At 43.1% G+C, this 13905-nt stretch overlaps 1 protein-coding gene across 1 annotated transcript; it reads left to right on the top strand.

Annotated features, from left to right (window-relative positions):
* Positions 1 to 10663: 10663 nt before the first annotated feature.
* LOC132256059 (enhancer of split m4 protein-like) lies at positions 10664 to 11241 on the top strand. Its single transcript, XM_059752240.1, has one exon. The coding sequence runs from the start codon at positions 10664 to 10666 to the stop codon at positions 11135 to 11137; it is 474 nt and encodes a 157-aa protein (XP_059608223.1). The 3' UTR covers positions 11138 to 11241.
* The last annotated feature ends 2664 nt before the right edge of the window (positions 11242 to 13905 follow it).

Raw genomic sequence — 13905 nt, 5'->3', positions numbered from 1 at the left:
TTACTCATCTGTCGAGCATCGAGGAAGCGAAGCAGAAATCATGATGGTAAGAAGTTTCTGGAGATGATCTAAAATAATACAAGGAAACACCAGAAAGAATCAATCTCACAACTTTGACATGTTCCAGAGAGTTGTAGGCCACGAATTAAGCTTTCCAAAGCGTTGCCACTTTTGCAAATCGCACAGGAACTCTCAGAATTACTGACAAGATTATTTGTACATATTTAGTACACCACATTTTCGTACTCTTTGCACAGCAAGCTTCTGCACTGTTTGTTCCAATAAGACTTTTTGCCATCCTCTAAGGCACGTGATTCTTATTGGAGAGACCCGCAAAAGAGCCGCTCTTCAGCTTCTTGGCACTGTGTTTTTTGCCCTCACACTTCTGAATCGTCGGCAAAATATGAAAAATATCCGCACAAAGGCCAAAGTACAGAGTCATTTTGGAACACACAATCTTGGCAAATTTGTTCCGCATGGAGGCAGTGAATGGCAGTGGAAAAAAACGATGATGGGCCACAAGAATCCTTCGACGTCCTTTTTCAATTCAACCCAATTCGTCATGCGCCGAAAATGAGTCCAGAACGTGAGCAGATGGTTAAAATACTGATGAATTTTAATGATTTGCTAGATGAACTGTGATATTTCTTGTTGATTTTATCGTAATGAGCCAATTTCCACGCTCTTAATGACAAGGATAATTTTCCTTCTATTCCTGTTAATGTGTTTTTCTTTATGGAGTATTAATGCTTCTTTCCAGGAATCCTGTGCGTGATTAACTATTTATTTAGAGGATTTCCTTAGGAAAGATCAATTACTTCGATGTCCTTTGAGGATGGAAATAAGTTTATGTGAGTTCCATAAAATATTTACTACCTTCAAGCTAAAATCTCCCCGAAACACTGAAGCACAGAAAGAGAGGTGAATTGGAAGATAATTCAGTGTTGAGCACATCCAAATGGACAATTTCGAGGAGTTTTGAGGACAATTGACTATCAATTACATGACTATTAGAAGGAGTCAATTAATTAGTGCCGCATTAGCGCGAAAAGTCCTCAAAATTGCCTTTGGGATAATGCAGAAGATTGAGCGCGAAATATTTGCGATGAAATTAGAATTTGCCGCTTTTAACACCTGGAAAAGCCACCGTGAAAGGAGACCAAACGAGATGGAACGAATCGATTAGGAGACTTTTGGATACATTTTCTGCGCATATACTAAATTCCCTTTCCGGACAATGCATTCAGCGCGACGAATTGCTTTTTCGGGGGTGTTTTTTCCACTGGCATTCATGAATTTCTGGAGTTTATGATTCTCTGCCCCGCTTCAAACAATTCCATGGACAGAGTCCTGGAAAATTCCCCGTGATTGATAGTTTTACCTTTCAAAAGCTGGAACGAATTGCTTCAGGATTCCACTCTTGAATTCTTCAATTGAATCACGTACGACTTTTTTACCGCCCCTTCACTTTGAACGGGGCAAAATGCCAGGAGAAAAATGTAATTTAATAATATTCACTGGGTCTTCCTTTCAACTTTGCAGATGGCATCGAGAGATTGTGAATTTTCTGAGTTCCTATCTCAGCATCCGATCTCTCAGCGTTCGCCAGAGACGAAAATCCCGCTGAAATTCAATTGACCATCTCCCAAGGGAGAGATATTGTGATCGGAAATGGTGTACAGAAGCATTGAGAAGTGAAAGTGTTTAAAATGTAATCTCAAGTTAATCTTTCTTAGCAAATATACGAACTTCTTTGAATGTTCTTTGATAAATTTGAGAGACAGAAGTCAATTCTATTAAATTTTTGGTTATAATGCAATTTTTAAGGGAGATTTAGGTTGCGAATATCTCAAGTTATTCAATGAAAAAGGATGAAATCCAATATAACATTTGGATTTCAAAATATAGTTTGAGGTTATGAAGAAAGTTTAATTGAAGGACGAAGTGTACAGACATATTATCTCCCCCTTGGCATCTCTCTTAAATCGAAGATTGTCCAAAAAACGGCCTGTCGCACTGCGAGACATGCTGAAAAGATGGCTGAAGTGGTGGTAAAAAAGTCTCCTGCGGGGGTCCTTCGGCAGTCCGAGTGGTTTAGGAGCGTATTAAAAAATTGTACATCATCGCACGGCGATTCACCCTCGAGATAAGATCAATTTCACATACGGACTTATCTTTGCTGACGAACAGCAATTCATGGGTGTTTTATTGTTGCCAAAGAGATTACCAGTTCTTATTCATAACAATGCGAGATGCTGAAGAACTCGAGACCCTTTTGTCAGCATGCAATTTTGGGCACGAGAAGCGGCCAAATCCAGTGTGAAATGCAATCAAACAGCAGGAAATCACCATTTGAAATTTTCTATATTTCTATCATCTTTTTCCTTCTTTTCTATTGAGATCTTGCAGACAAAGAGGAAGATCCTCAGCGGTGAGAATGGATGTGGCCTAAGATGTTGCCTCAAAGAGAGAGAGAAAAAGATAATAATTTCAATTGCAGTTGAACAATTTGTCATGCAATTTGGCAATAAGAGGACGAAGAATGAATCGCAGCAAGAGTCAACCATCGAAGACGAAAGGAAGTTTGCTTGACAGTGCAATCTTTGTCAGTCACTCATTCATAAATTCTCTACACTCTCTCGAGGTTCTTTGCCATTGTTTATGTTTGTATACCGGGAAAATGGCTCTCGACGAGCTTGAATTCCATTGTGACTCCACGTAAAATGCACAAATACATTATATGTATCTGCATATGTTCTGTGTTGAGCTTTCTCCTGTCGATTTAAAGGTCTGCTGAAGGGTGAGATTGAACTGAGAAACAAAGTGTTTAACCCGAAAACTCTGCGGTTTCCAACACGATGAGAGACGTATCGTAAAATTGACATTGAGGCCACAGCGTGAGGTCGGCAGATTGAATTCAATATCACGCCTCGGACTCGCTGGCCTGTGCACGTGTTCACTGTCCGCCAGAGTGGAAGAAGAAGCTGAAGGAGCATCGCGGAGATTATCGCGGCTTCTGCGCATCTTAGAGGCGAGATTTTAATGGCTCAACACCTTCCGAGCGTCCATAAATGTGGTGTATTATATACATTTTTGATTGCCGGTCGAGAGAAAAATGAGCTTTACAGGCGTCATAAAAATCACCCAACAAGAGTAAAAGAATCCACAGAATCCAATTATGGAGCTGAATTTTTGATTCTGCCTCAATCAAGAAATTGGGATCTTTTTAATTAATCCATCAGATATGTTTTTTTTTTCTCTTCTGTTGCGCTGAAGATGATCACTAAAATCACCTTTTCAATCACCATCACTGGCTGATCCTCAGACCACTTCTCTCGCGTGATGCTGAAACCTCTCTGAGATCTCTATCTTGAGATATTGTCCTGAACGAAGGCATTTTGCCTGGTAAGTGCAAATATTACATCAAATATTTAACAAATATTATTTCACTGTAAATATCTTCTATCGCCCAATCTCACAAGCACCATTAAAAGCAACCTCCACTTATCTGATCAATTTCCATTCAAGGAGCTCAGCGAGGAGGAAACTCTGCAAGGACCATTTGAACAATTGGGCTTTCGAGCAAAATGTCTAAGAGTTTTTCACCCGAAAAATTCATCACCCAGGATTTGTGTATCGCCGGAGGATCGCTTTTGTTGGGCTTGTATTTGCCCACCAGACAAAGGACGATGTTGGCCACGATGGCCGATTACGGTGTTAGTTTGAGAAGAATGAGAGAATTCACATTGTATTCAATTACGCGGACACAATCAATTCATCAGCTTCAGGTAGTGCAAAGATCACTAAGGATCAGCTCGGTCGCTTCACGAGGCACTTGTCGGAGGGCTGAAACAGTACGAATTGCAGTGAAGATCTTCTGAAGGCGCAGCAATAACTGCAGTAATGTGAGCTAAAATAATACTAAATGATATAAAAGATGATAATTCTGTATTTTCACCCTTCCAGCAATTGTTGATTAATGCTGCGTGGGTGAAAAACGGACTGGAAAAGGATCTGTGAGAGGTAAAAATTTAAAAGTGGCTTTGAGGAACGGTGTTTGTTCATTTCTTCACGTTCACCGGTTAATTCTCTGAGTGAGTTTGCTTTTCAATTGAGGACTTTCGGTCCTCTCGCCGAGAAATCGTTCGCCTTCTATTGAAACGGGAACGTCGCACGAACAATGGACTGGAGTCTTCAGGGGGCAACGAAGAGGCCATATAAGACACATTTAATTCCTTTCTTGTTGAATTTCACAGCATCACAAAGAATATCCCATGGGGATTCATTTTGGGCGAGAGATGAAAATTAATAGCAAAAAAGGACTCTTCGTGTTTACAAATGTTTCCAAAATAGAAAATACAAATAATAGAATCGTGAGAGAGAGAGGGATCTCTTTCAGGGCTGATGCAGAGGGTATTTTTCTCAATTCCACCCACAATCACTCCGCTTTGCCTTGTCGCTGAGGATTCACAGCAAAGTCTCAGCACGTAACTATTATGTCACCCCAGAAGACATTGTTAGATTGGCTTCTTTCTCAATCGACACGACCCACAGAAACCGAATTATTCTATTTATTTGCCCTCACCAGAGGCCAATTGTTCGCATTTCCTGCTCTCCTCGTGAGAGTCACGAATCGGCGTCACTGCGCGCGCCATCCTGTGGTGCCCGGAGTCCTGCAGGAGGCGTTGCGAGGATCTTCCAAGAAGAAACCCAAGTGCTTTTCCACTTGAGTTGAATTTCACTTAATTATCGGAAGATTGTGGGATGCGCTTGGCACTTTGTCACCGATAAGTTTCCAATTAAGACCAAATGTGTGTCTTCTGCCATGCCCTCGCCGTTCGCTTGGGATTATCTTGAGAAATTGTGGGTTGCGTCAAGATCATGACCAATTTACCAAAGACAGGAAGCATCCACTTTCCAGGCACATTTCGCTGCGCACTTCACCCAATAAACTCCCATTTCAGCCAACAAGCCATCAAGAGAGTCGCAATAAAAACCCTCACCCGCCCTTTAACGACCTCCGATCTCCCCAGATTTGATGGTCATGTGGCAAAAAAGCACTGCTTTTACGGCCAACAGTTAAAATATAAAATTTTAACTACTTTCTCTCCCACTGAGCGTCGCATTCTGGTGTGTGTCTGTCAACATTTGTGGAATCTGCACTTGTGCCATCATCAAAGGCGAACCCTCTCTAAAGAGGCCACAAGAGACACGATCAGAGTTGAGAGTGATCGTCATGATAGATAATTTCAGTGCGAATCCATGGTGAATCAATTAGGAAGAATATGTTTCTTTCACAATCTTTAGTGGCAATTTTGATCGCCAATTTGGACGCTATAACTGAGAAAAGGAATAAATGTTAGTTTTTCGTATTTCTCAGTAATTATAAAGTATAATTTCTATCTTTTATCTAGAAAATCACTCTTCAACTCGTTCTGCTCATAAAAACGAGGATGATGAATGTTTACCACATTTTCGAGCATATCTAACACGAAGCAATAGGGGTTGAAATTCGATATTTTCATATTTATGGCCAAAACATGGAATTTCACCAAACACGAAGCACAAATAAGGAAAAATTCCTCAAGTTGTTTTGAGACTTTCTTAAGCCGTTATTTATCCTCCGCTACGATATGCATTTTTTTCCGTCGCCAATAAAATATTAAGTTACGGGACACTCGGCTTGAGATCTGACTGGGTGCTTTTAATGGGCGAAGGAGGAAAAAGGATCACTCAAATTCCACTCTCCCGCCGAATGGAAAAAGGAGTGTCTGGCGTATTCCAGACAAATGAGTTGTGATTTACGATGAATTGTGAGAGATTGGAGGGATGAGTGAGTGAAAGGCCGTGTTAATGGTTCGAGGGTGTGATTTTTATAGCTCTCTGGCTCTCAAGAAAGGATCCCTTTTTTCCACCTCCTTCACCAACCATTAATTTATTCAGCGAGAGAGAGATCTTCTGTGATCTCCTAATGAATCCTCATTGTTGGTGTCTCTTTTCTCTCTCATCTTTGTCGTCACTTCTCATGCGGCGAGAATTCTAGGAACACGTGCATTAAGGATTCCATCACTCTCTCGCCCTTTAGGCCCACAGTGAAATCCGTCCACAATGGTCAGGGAGAGCAGCCACACCCTCAATAGGGGCTCAACTTCTTACACTTCTATGGGCGACCCTAAAATAACAAATCACGCTCCAAATTCCCTTTTCAACAGCACGACAAGGATTTGGCTCTTTTTGTCCGCAGACCCTTTTTCTTGCGTGTCCCTCAAATGGTAATTTCATGTGAAGGCATCGACGTGGGGTGAAAATCGCTGCACGTGTTCAGTGCGAGCGTGGGAGCCGAAATTCCGTCGCAGCACCGGCAAAAAACCAACCCTCAGAAGAGATGCATAATAACTTTCCGAGGGTCGTTCGCCAATGGGATGATTTGAGGACATGAGAAAGGACTGTTTTACTGGAGGTAATTTGAGATCTCAACAAGTGGCTTTTACTCCCAATCTCTCTGTGTGTGAAGAATGCCATCAGAAGAAGATCTTCCTCACTAAATTCATAAACTGAGCACACAAAAGACGAAGGGATAAAAGTCGTTGATGATTGGTGGTGGGTTTAATGTGACTAGAATTTTAAACGAATCTCTTGATGGCGTGACAAAAAGGCCACGGCATTTTGTCACCAAGAGATCGGCAAAGTGCTCGATTTCTCCCCAGGTTTGATGGACAGAATAAGGAGAGTCTCAATCATTTGTAGTGCTTCACAGTCCGTGAAATGCGAGTTGAAATCCAGAAGAGATACAATCAATCAGGCTCAAATCTCGCAATAGCAGGAAAATTATAGTACTGAAGAGGGTGAAGCTATTGTGATGAGACCGAAGAAAAGAGCACATTTCCTGTCGACACTGGAATTTATGATCCCCGTCGGAATCCTTATCCATTCTGTGCCTCACTTCAACATGACCCCCATTGACAATGATGTTATCTTATCTCACGCGGACCAAACACAGAATTGTGGGTGTTTCCTGCTCAATTTTCTACCTCATACCTGAGCGATTTTGTGTCCCTCCAATTCACCATGGGATTAGCGTGAATTGCATGTGAGGAAAATTGCAAAAGCACACTTTTGAAGGACAGGAAATGCATTTCACTGATTTCACATATACCTGTCTCAATTCACCCTCGGGCGGATCGTCTTTCCTTTGTTGTGCAACAGCCGAAGAACTCCTCATTATCCCATCGCACAATTCCTCAACATCATTTCCCAATTAGATATCCTCTAAGGATTTAATTCTCCACCCATGTTTGCCTACAAATAGTCCAAGTGAGAATCATTTTAATGACTCACACAACATCTCTCTCTCTCTCTCCCTCTTCCTTCCATCTTTCTGGCCAAAGGAAGGCCGCAAATCCGCAGGAACAAAGAAAAGGAGAAGAAAATAAATACCCCGAAGATTCTGACCACGGGATTTCGGGGTAAGAAAAAAGCATCATATATCTGATGATGTGCACGTGTTCAAATAGCCCACGACGCAAGGCATCAACCAGAAAGAATGATGCGAGCGAAGAAGATCCATTATTACTCATTCTTGATGCTCTCCGGCACTTCCACCATAAAAATAACACTCAAATTCCACTTCATTAAATGATAGGGAAGTCATCGCATTAACTCTTTGGCCTGCTCTAACCCTCGCCCGTAATTTAGCTGGGGAAAAAAAATCCCCAAATTAATGGGAATTCCTTGACGTGTCTCTCGATATTAACAGGTAAAGGATTTTTTTGTTGGCGCGTCCTGCGGAGGAAAGAAAGAAGTCTCTGAAAACATTGAATTCCTTCTTATCGCTATTTCTACATAAATATTTTTCCAGAAAGGTAAACCGACAATGTTTCAACTTTACGACCTTTTCCGGGTCAAAACTCAGCCTGATCTCGAGATATGGTAGAAATTTACATTATTTACACACCCAAAATACCAGCAAATAACTGATGATCTAAGCTGAATATCACGAATTCGTCCTTCTTTCCTCACAAGGATTCCATGAAGAAGCATATTTTTTTTCACCTCGTTTGGCACAAACTCATTTTCTCATAAATTTTGCGCCGTAAAACTAAACAATTGCATGAGCACGCAAAAGTCGTTCCACAAGTGTTTATGTGCGTTTAAAACTCTTGAGCACACAATTTCTTAATTTTGTCTTCGCTCGTAATGGTGAAAACACAGCATTTGTAATTTGTAATTTGTCCACGATCATCTCTTTCTTCCCCACGCGTTTCGTGTATTTTCCTTCCTACTCGCACAGTGGCTGTCTCGACATGTCAGAGTCGGACGCTGACAGAGTAGGAAAGAAAATACACGAAACGCGAGGGGAAGAAAGAGATGATCGTGGACAAATTACAAATTACAAATGCTGTGTTTTCACCATAAGAATGCGAATGAGAGCACAATCTTGTACATGTAATGTTGTGCAATGTGTTATGAAGATGTTCTCCAAGGATCTCTTTCGCCTCAAGGAGCCTGAAGGATACATTACTGTGTCCTGTATCAATGCTAGTCTCAACAATGGCTTCAGTTACTTCACTTTCCTATTCTCATCTCTCTTTCTTGTTATTGAGCAAACAGTTAATTTACTTTTTTCACCCCGGCATCATAGTGGCTCCTGAGGAGGCCCAAGCCTTTTATGCAGTCCTTTCAATCTCCCAGAAGTGCAGCATAATAAAGCCAACCCAAAGCATTTCGCTCGAAGGGCGATTCTTCTAACCATGTCGATTGATCTATGAGTTGCGAGGCCTTTTTTCGGGGGCCAAATCGATTGTGAATTGTGAAAAAGGAAAGGATGTGGGTGAATAAAAAAATGGGTAAAGGATCAGCGCGACTCAATAGCAGTGAAGCATCTGCAGCGGAACAATTGATTCTGACCATTCTTCAGGGCCACTCTTTGACCCTTCTTCGAGGATTTGCTGCACTTCTCCGCATGATCCCGTCCTGGCCGGATGATGTCACGTTCGTGGCATCCTTTCACGTTCACTTTTGCCCGGCGACTGCCGCGGGGCTGCTTAGCGATTGTCGCTGAGGACGTGATGTTTTGCCAACACTGGAATGGCTCAGGGGCAATCAATTAATTCTCCATCATCCGCTGAAGCTCTTGCTCCTCTGTAATCTTATCAAATTGCAAATTAGCGTCCATTTAGGCGGTCGTGCGGATTTCTCTCTCTCTATCTCTTGCTTTGAGATGAAGAACAAGCTTTCTGTGGGCAATTTAGAAACATCTGTGCATAATTTCCGCAACAAAAGAATCAATTCACGGCCTTTTGCCAATGGATTCTCAGTCACTTCTCTGCGCGCGATGTCTTTTTACCATCACTTTGGGTCGCTTCTTTTTTGCTACCTCTCTTCGCTTGGCTCCTTCAGACATTTTTCGTGAGCCCAGCAACAAGTAGCAAACAGGATTTTTCATGTTTTATTGCGTTTCTTCTTGGTCCGAATGTGTTTCAGCCCGTGTTGCAATTTGAGAGACTCTGATTTTGACTTCTTCTGCTCCACTCTTCGCCATGTTCCAGGAGAGTAATCACATTGATTATGAGGCAGTGTCTCTCGTGTGGTAATTAGATATATCATCTCATTTGCACACAATGGATCGTCGCAGTCTCTCTGTTCTTGGCGGGAATGCCTGATAAGTTCCCACGCGAACTTGGTGCGGTGAAAGAGTTTGTTGGAAGAAAGGTGGGAAAAATTCCCAGAAATTTTCACCGTGCCGCCACACATGATTGTTCTTGACCGTGGCATCCGCCTTCGCGAACGCCAAGTCGCGCCTTCCGGATCGGGAGCGCACAAAAAAATATGACAACACGAGTTATACTCGCGACTGACGCGTGGTTCAATTAAGCGGCGCTGGATGATCTCTTGCAGTGCGGGAGTCGCGATGGCCGTGAGAAACCTGTTGCGCGCCAGTTCAGGTGAAACGACCCTCCGTAAATTATGCACTTGTTCTGTGATTTTTTCCCCGGAACTGCAGGCAGAATACCTGGCATTCTCGCACCCCTCGAATCACTGCAATGAGGGAACAACACGTTCTGTACGCACCCCTTGAGGATTCGAGGGGTTGGGATTACTCACTTGATGCTCTCTCTCTCTCGACCCCTTAGGGAGGGAGACTCTGTGATGGCAGAGTGTCTAGACCCAAAAATAGATGATGAGAGAGAGTGAAGGAGTGACGATAAAAACACCCCGTCCTGAATTTCGCCTACGAATCATCCCATAATCGGGCAAATAGGACTCTTCTGTGTACAATCTCCATATCAGGCACCCTCGCTTGCCATCTGCCCTCGAAATTCGGTGGGAACTTGGAAGAGATTGAAGTTCCCACGATTGAGCCTTCATACGCAGTGTGGCATTAAAAAATACACACCATTTTTCGACACACATGCTCGCCCATCTCTGTCGCGCCGAGAGGCGAGCGGCGCGCGCCAGAGCGGGATGGTGAGCGTCAACGATGAACACCTGCCCTTACGACGAGCCCTGATAGGAGGACTCGGCGACTGGGGCACAGCATTTCACCCTCGGCCCTATAAAAGGCACTGCGCCGCCGTGCTTCGACTCACACTCGAACAGACAGTTGTTCAGCAAGCATCCCGTGCATTCCTGTGCTATCCCAGTGCATCCCGCGTGCCCAGCCATGATTCACCAGAGCGACTTTATCATCGCCAGCAACAACAGCATCAACGACAACACGTACAACGCGAAGAAGGCCAAGTCCGCCGTGCACCGCGTGAAGAAGCTGCTGAAACCACTGCTGAAGCTGCTGACGCAGCCCAAGCCGCTGGGCAAGTCCTGCCACAGCCACGACTTTGACTTCTACGCGCCGTGCGACGACAATGCCGCCAACGAGGCGCTGGAAGCGCGCATCCTGCAGGAGATCGCGCAATGCGAGAGCGACGCCGCAGTGTACGTGTACGACGACGGCGACTGCCGCCTGCAGCCGGTGAGCCGCGATCAGCAGTTCGTGCCGGTGCACTTTGCGCGCACCGACGCCGGCACCTTCTTCTGGACCACCATGGCCAAGGAGGCGGACTGCGACCTCATCCAGCCCACCTACTGCTGCTCCCACTTCCAGCAGCCGCAACTGCAAGACCGCTGGGTGCAGGCCTAGGTCCGCGATATGAGAACCCTCAGCAAATCCACCGTCTTCCGCGCTGGCATTGTGATAAACCCCACCGCATATCTTTAAGTCATGTGATCGCATTGAGCTTTAATAACGAGAGATAAGCCACTAATGATCTTCCACTTTATATGTATTCTGCTTTTTACAAGCGACAATAAACAAAAAAATGTATATCGAAAGATTCAATCTCTTCTCTTCCAATCTTCTCTTTTCGACCCAACCTTCGCGCGCCTCAGGTAGCTGGCAACACTTATTCCTTTCGCTTTTTTGTCCTCCTCCTGACCATCTTCGCTTGGAATTTGGGGTATTGTGTTACCGAGCGACCGCTCAACATCAACCGAGACATGGCATGAAGAAGCGTAATGTATTCTCCGGAACCCTGCAGGGATTTTAAAACCCACCATTTGAACACGTGCACTCAATTGGGAAGATATTTCGAGTTGGACGCTTATAGGACAGGCCACGCGGTGGGCAGGCAAAAAATGTGATCAACAGGCGAGTCAACGGAGAAACATTAGGGCCAGAAATGGTGTACAGCTTCGCGAAAGTAGTTATGCTTTGAATTCCTGTACAGATTTATCAAGCAGCACAATAAAATCCAGAGTTTCGAGAGGAATTTCAAGAGTGTCATATTTTCAAATTGAAAGCAAAAAATCAATTAGTCTATATAGTGTACAGATTTCAATCATATCATCTCCCCTTGAGATAAACCTTCAGATACACGGTTAAATTCCGATGGGCAAACTGGCTGAGGGAATCTGTAATGAGATTGGAAGCCTTTATTTGGGATGTTCCTGGTGGAATATTTGTCCCGGCGCCAGTTCGAGAGGAAGAGGACAATTAGACAACAAATGAGACATTGAATTTCAAGAGGAACTTCCACGAATCCCCAAAGTAAACACAGGCGCGAGGGTGTTAATGTCTTCGCCAAAGAACCACTTGACTTTGGGCCTTGTTGTCGCCATGCAGAATCCTCTTGACCGCTCGTCTCTTCCTGTGATCCGCTTTGTTGGTCAACTTGAGAGTCTTCACAGGCGTCTGAAGATGAGTGCAAATATGTAGAGAAAGGGTTTTCCTAATCTGCAGAGGCATTTTGTTATCATAATTCTTGCATCTTTAAGGGTTTTCTTTGATTTTTTACTCTTCGCCTTGTGGCAAAATCGGCACAATACAGACCAAATCTAATGTAATTGACGTGATAATGATCTGAAAATGCACTGCAAAATCCCATCAAACGCTCATCTAGTTTCAACACAACTCTGGGGGGGCTGAAATGTTGTGAAACAATCACAACAGGTAGATTTGATCGCTGTTTAATGGCATAATCCTCTTTGGCGAAATGATGCTGCGTAAATCTCTCGGACACGCTTCACTTTCGGTGGGTAATTAAGGGGTGCTTTTGAGTACCATCTTAGGCGTTTACCTACGACTGAGGGACACTTTCAGGGTGGTTCTGGCCATCAAACCCCTGTCCGAACGCCTATGGAAATTCATCATTCAACCCTCAGTCGAGCGCAAAATGTGCAATTAAGGACTCTTATTTATTATTTGACCATCAACTCTCCCAGAGATCCTATCAAAGACTGATTGCTTTTGGGCGTCCCTGAAGGATTTGTGTAGACGAAAAAAAAAACTCCAAAATAAATAATACCTTTTTGCCTCTGGAGTGTCAAAGAGAAAATTTCGTGCTCATCTCTAATGTGAAATGTGTATAATTATGAGCAATTTATTTGGTTTTTTCTATCGGTACCTGCTCTTGTCGAGCGTCAAGCATCCTTCTGGGTGTGTTTTTTGGGGTGATTTCGGCCGAGAAGAAAGGACTCTTTTGCACCAAATTATTGCCAAATTGATTTTTGGTGTGTTATGTCAAAAAGATGAAACTCTCACCACGCCTGAATGGAATTTGTTATTTCAGGCGTCGCTTCAGCCAGAAATGCTTTTCAAATAGAAAAGGATCCTCATTGATTCCTCAAACACATCCTCGAGAGAAAGAGGAGATTTTTACCCAATTGATGTCATTCTTGCTGAAGTCTTTTGCATTTTTTCACCATTTTTTTTTAGACATTTCAAAAGAAACACACGTTTTTTTTTGCTCTTAGTTTTCGAGAAAGAAGAAAAGAATGAGAAGGCAAAAATGCTTTAATTCTTTAGCATCAATTGGTCAATACACACTTCATAAACGTCAATTATTTGTCGTTTTTGTGTTGCCATTGAGTGCAGAAATTGGGACACACAAAAATCACTCAATGCAAGTCAAAGGCATTGAAATATTTGTTGATAATAGAAATGCTATTTATTGCTGTGCATCAACTAATGCGACTATTTATTGGTGATTTTTTTTATCTTTCCAACTTGGGTGCTTTTTGTGATTTTTCATCTCAGTTTCAATGGCGAGGTGAAAAATGAATTTCCCATTTTTGGGCATGAAAAGAACCCCAAAAACTGGACACAAAAGAAGTGAAGGAATTTATTGATGATCGTGAAATAGAATTCAATAATTGCCCTATTAGAAGATGAAAAGACTTGCGATGATGGCACGAAAAACATTCTCAGAAAACACACTAAAAAGCGATCTTCTGATGTTGAGGGTGAGTTCATATATGGAGCAATTTAAATTGAGTCAATGGCAAGATTGCTGACGTCGCATTTCCCCTTGACGAGGCCTAATGAAGCATATTAAGTATTTAATTGTATCAGCAGAGCTCTTCACCATGATCGTGTGACCGTCTTGTGCCCTCATGACAGAATTCCTCAGC

This window comes from Phlebotomus argentipes, unplaced genomic scaffold (genome assembly GCF_947086385.1).
Source record: "Phlebotomus argentipes unplaced genomic scaffold, Phlebotomus argentipes genome assembly contig_5, whole genome shotgun sequence".
Taxonomy (NCBI): Eukaryota; Metazoa; Arthropoda; class Insecta; order Diptera; family Psychodidae; genus Phlebotomus; species Phlebotomus argentipes.
Note: the sequence above shows the minus strand (reverse complement) of the source record. Positions and strands in the feature narration are given on the sequence as shown.

Excerpts from the sequence above, each read along its gene's own strand:
- LOC132256059 (XM_059752240.1), top strand. The coding sequence starts at position 10,664 with ATGATTCACCAGAGCGACTTTATCATCGCCAGCAACAACAGCATCAAC.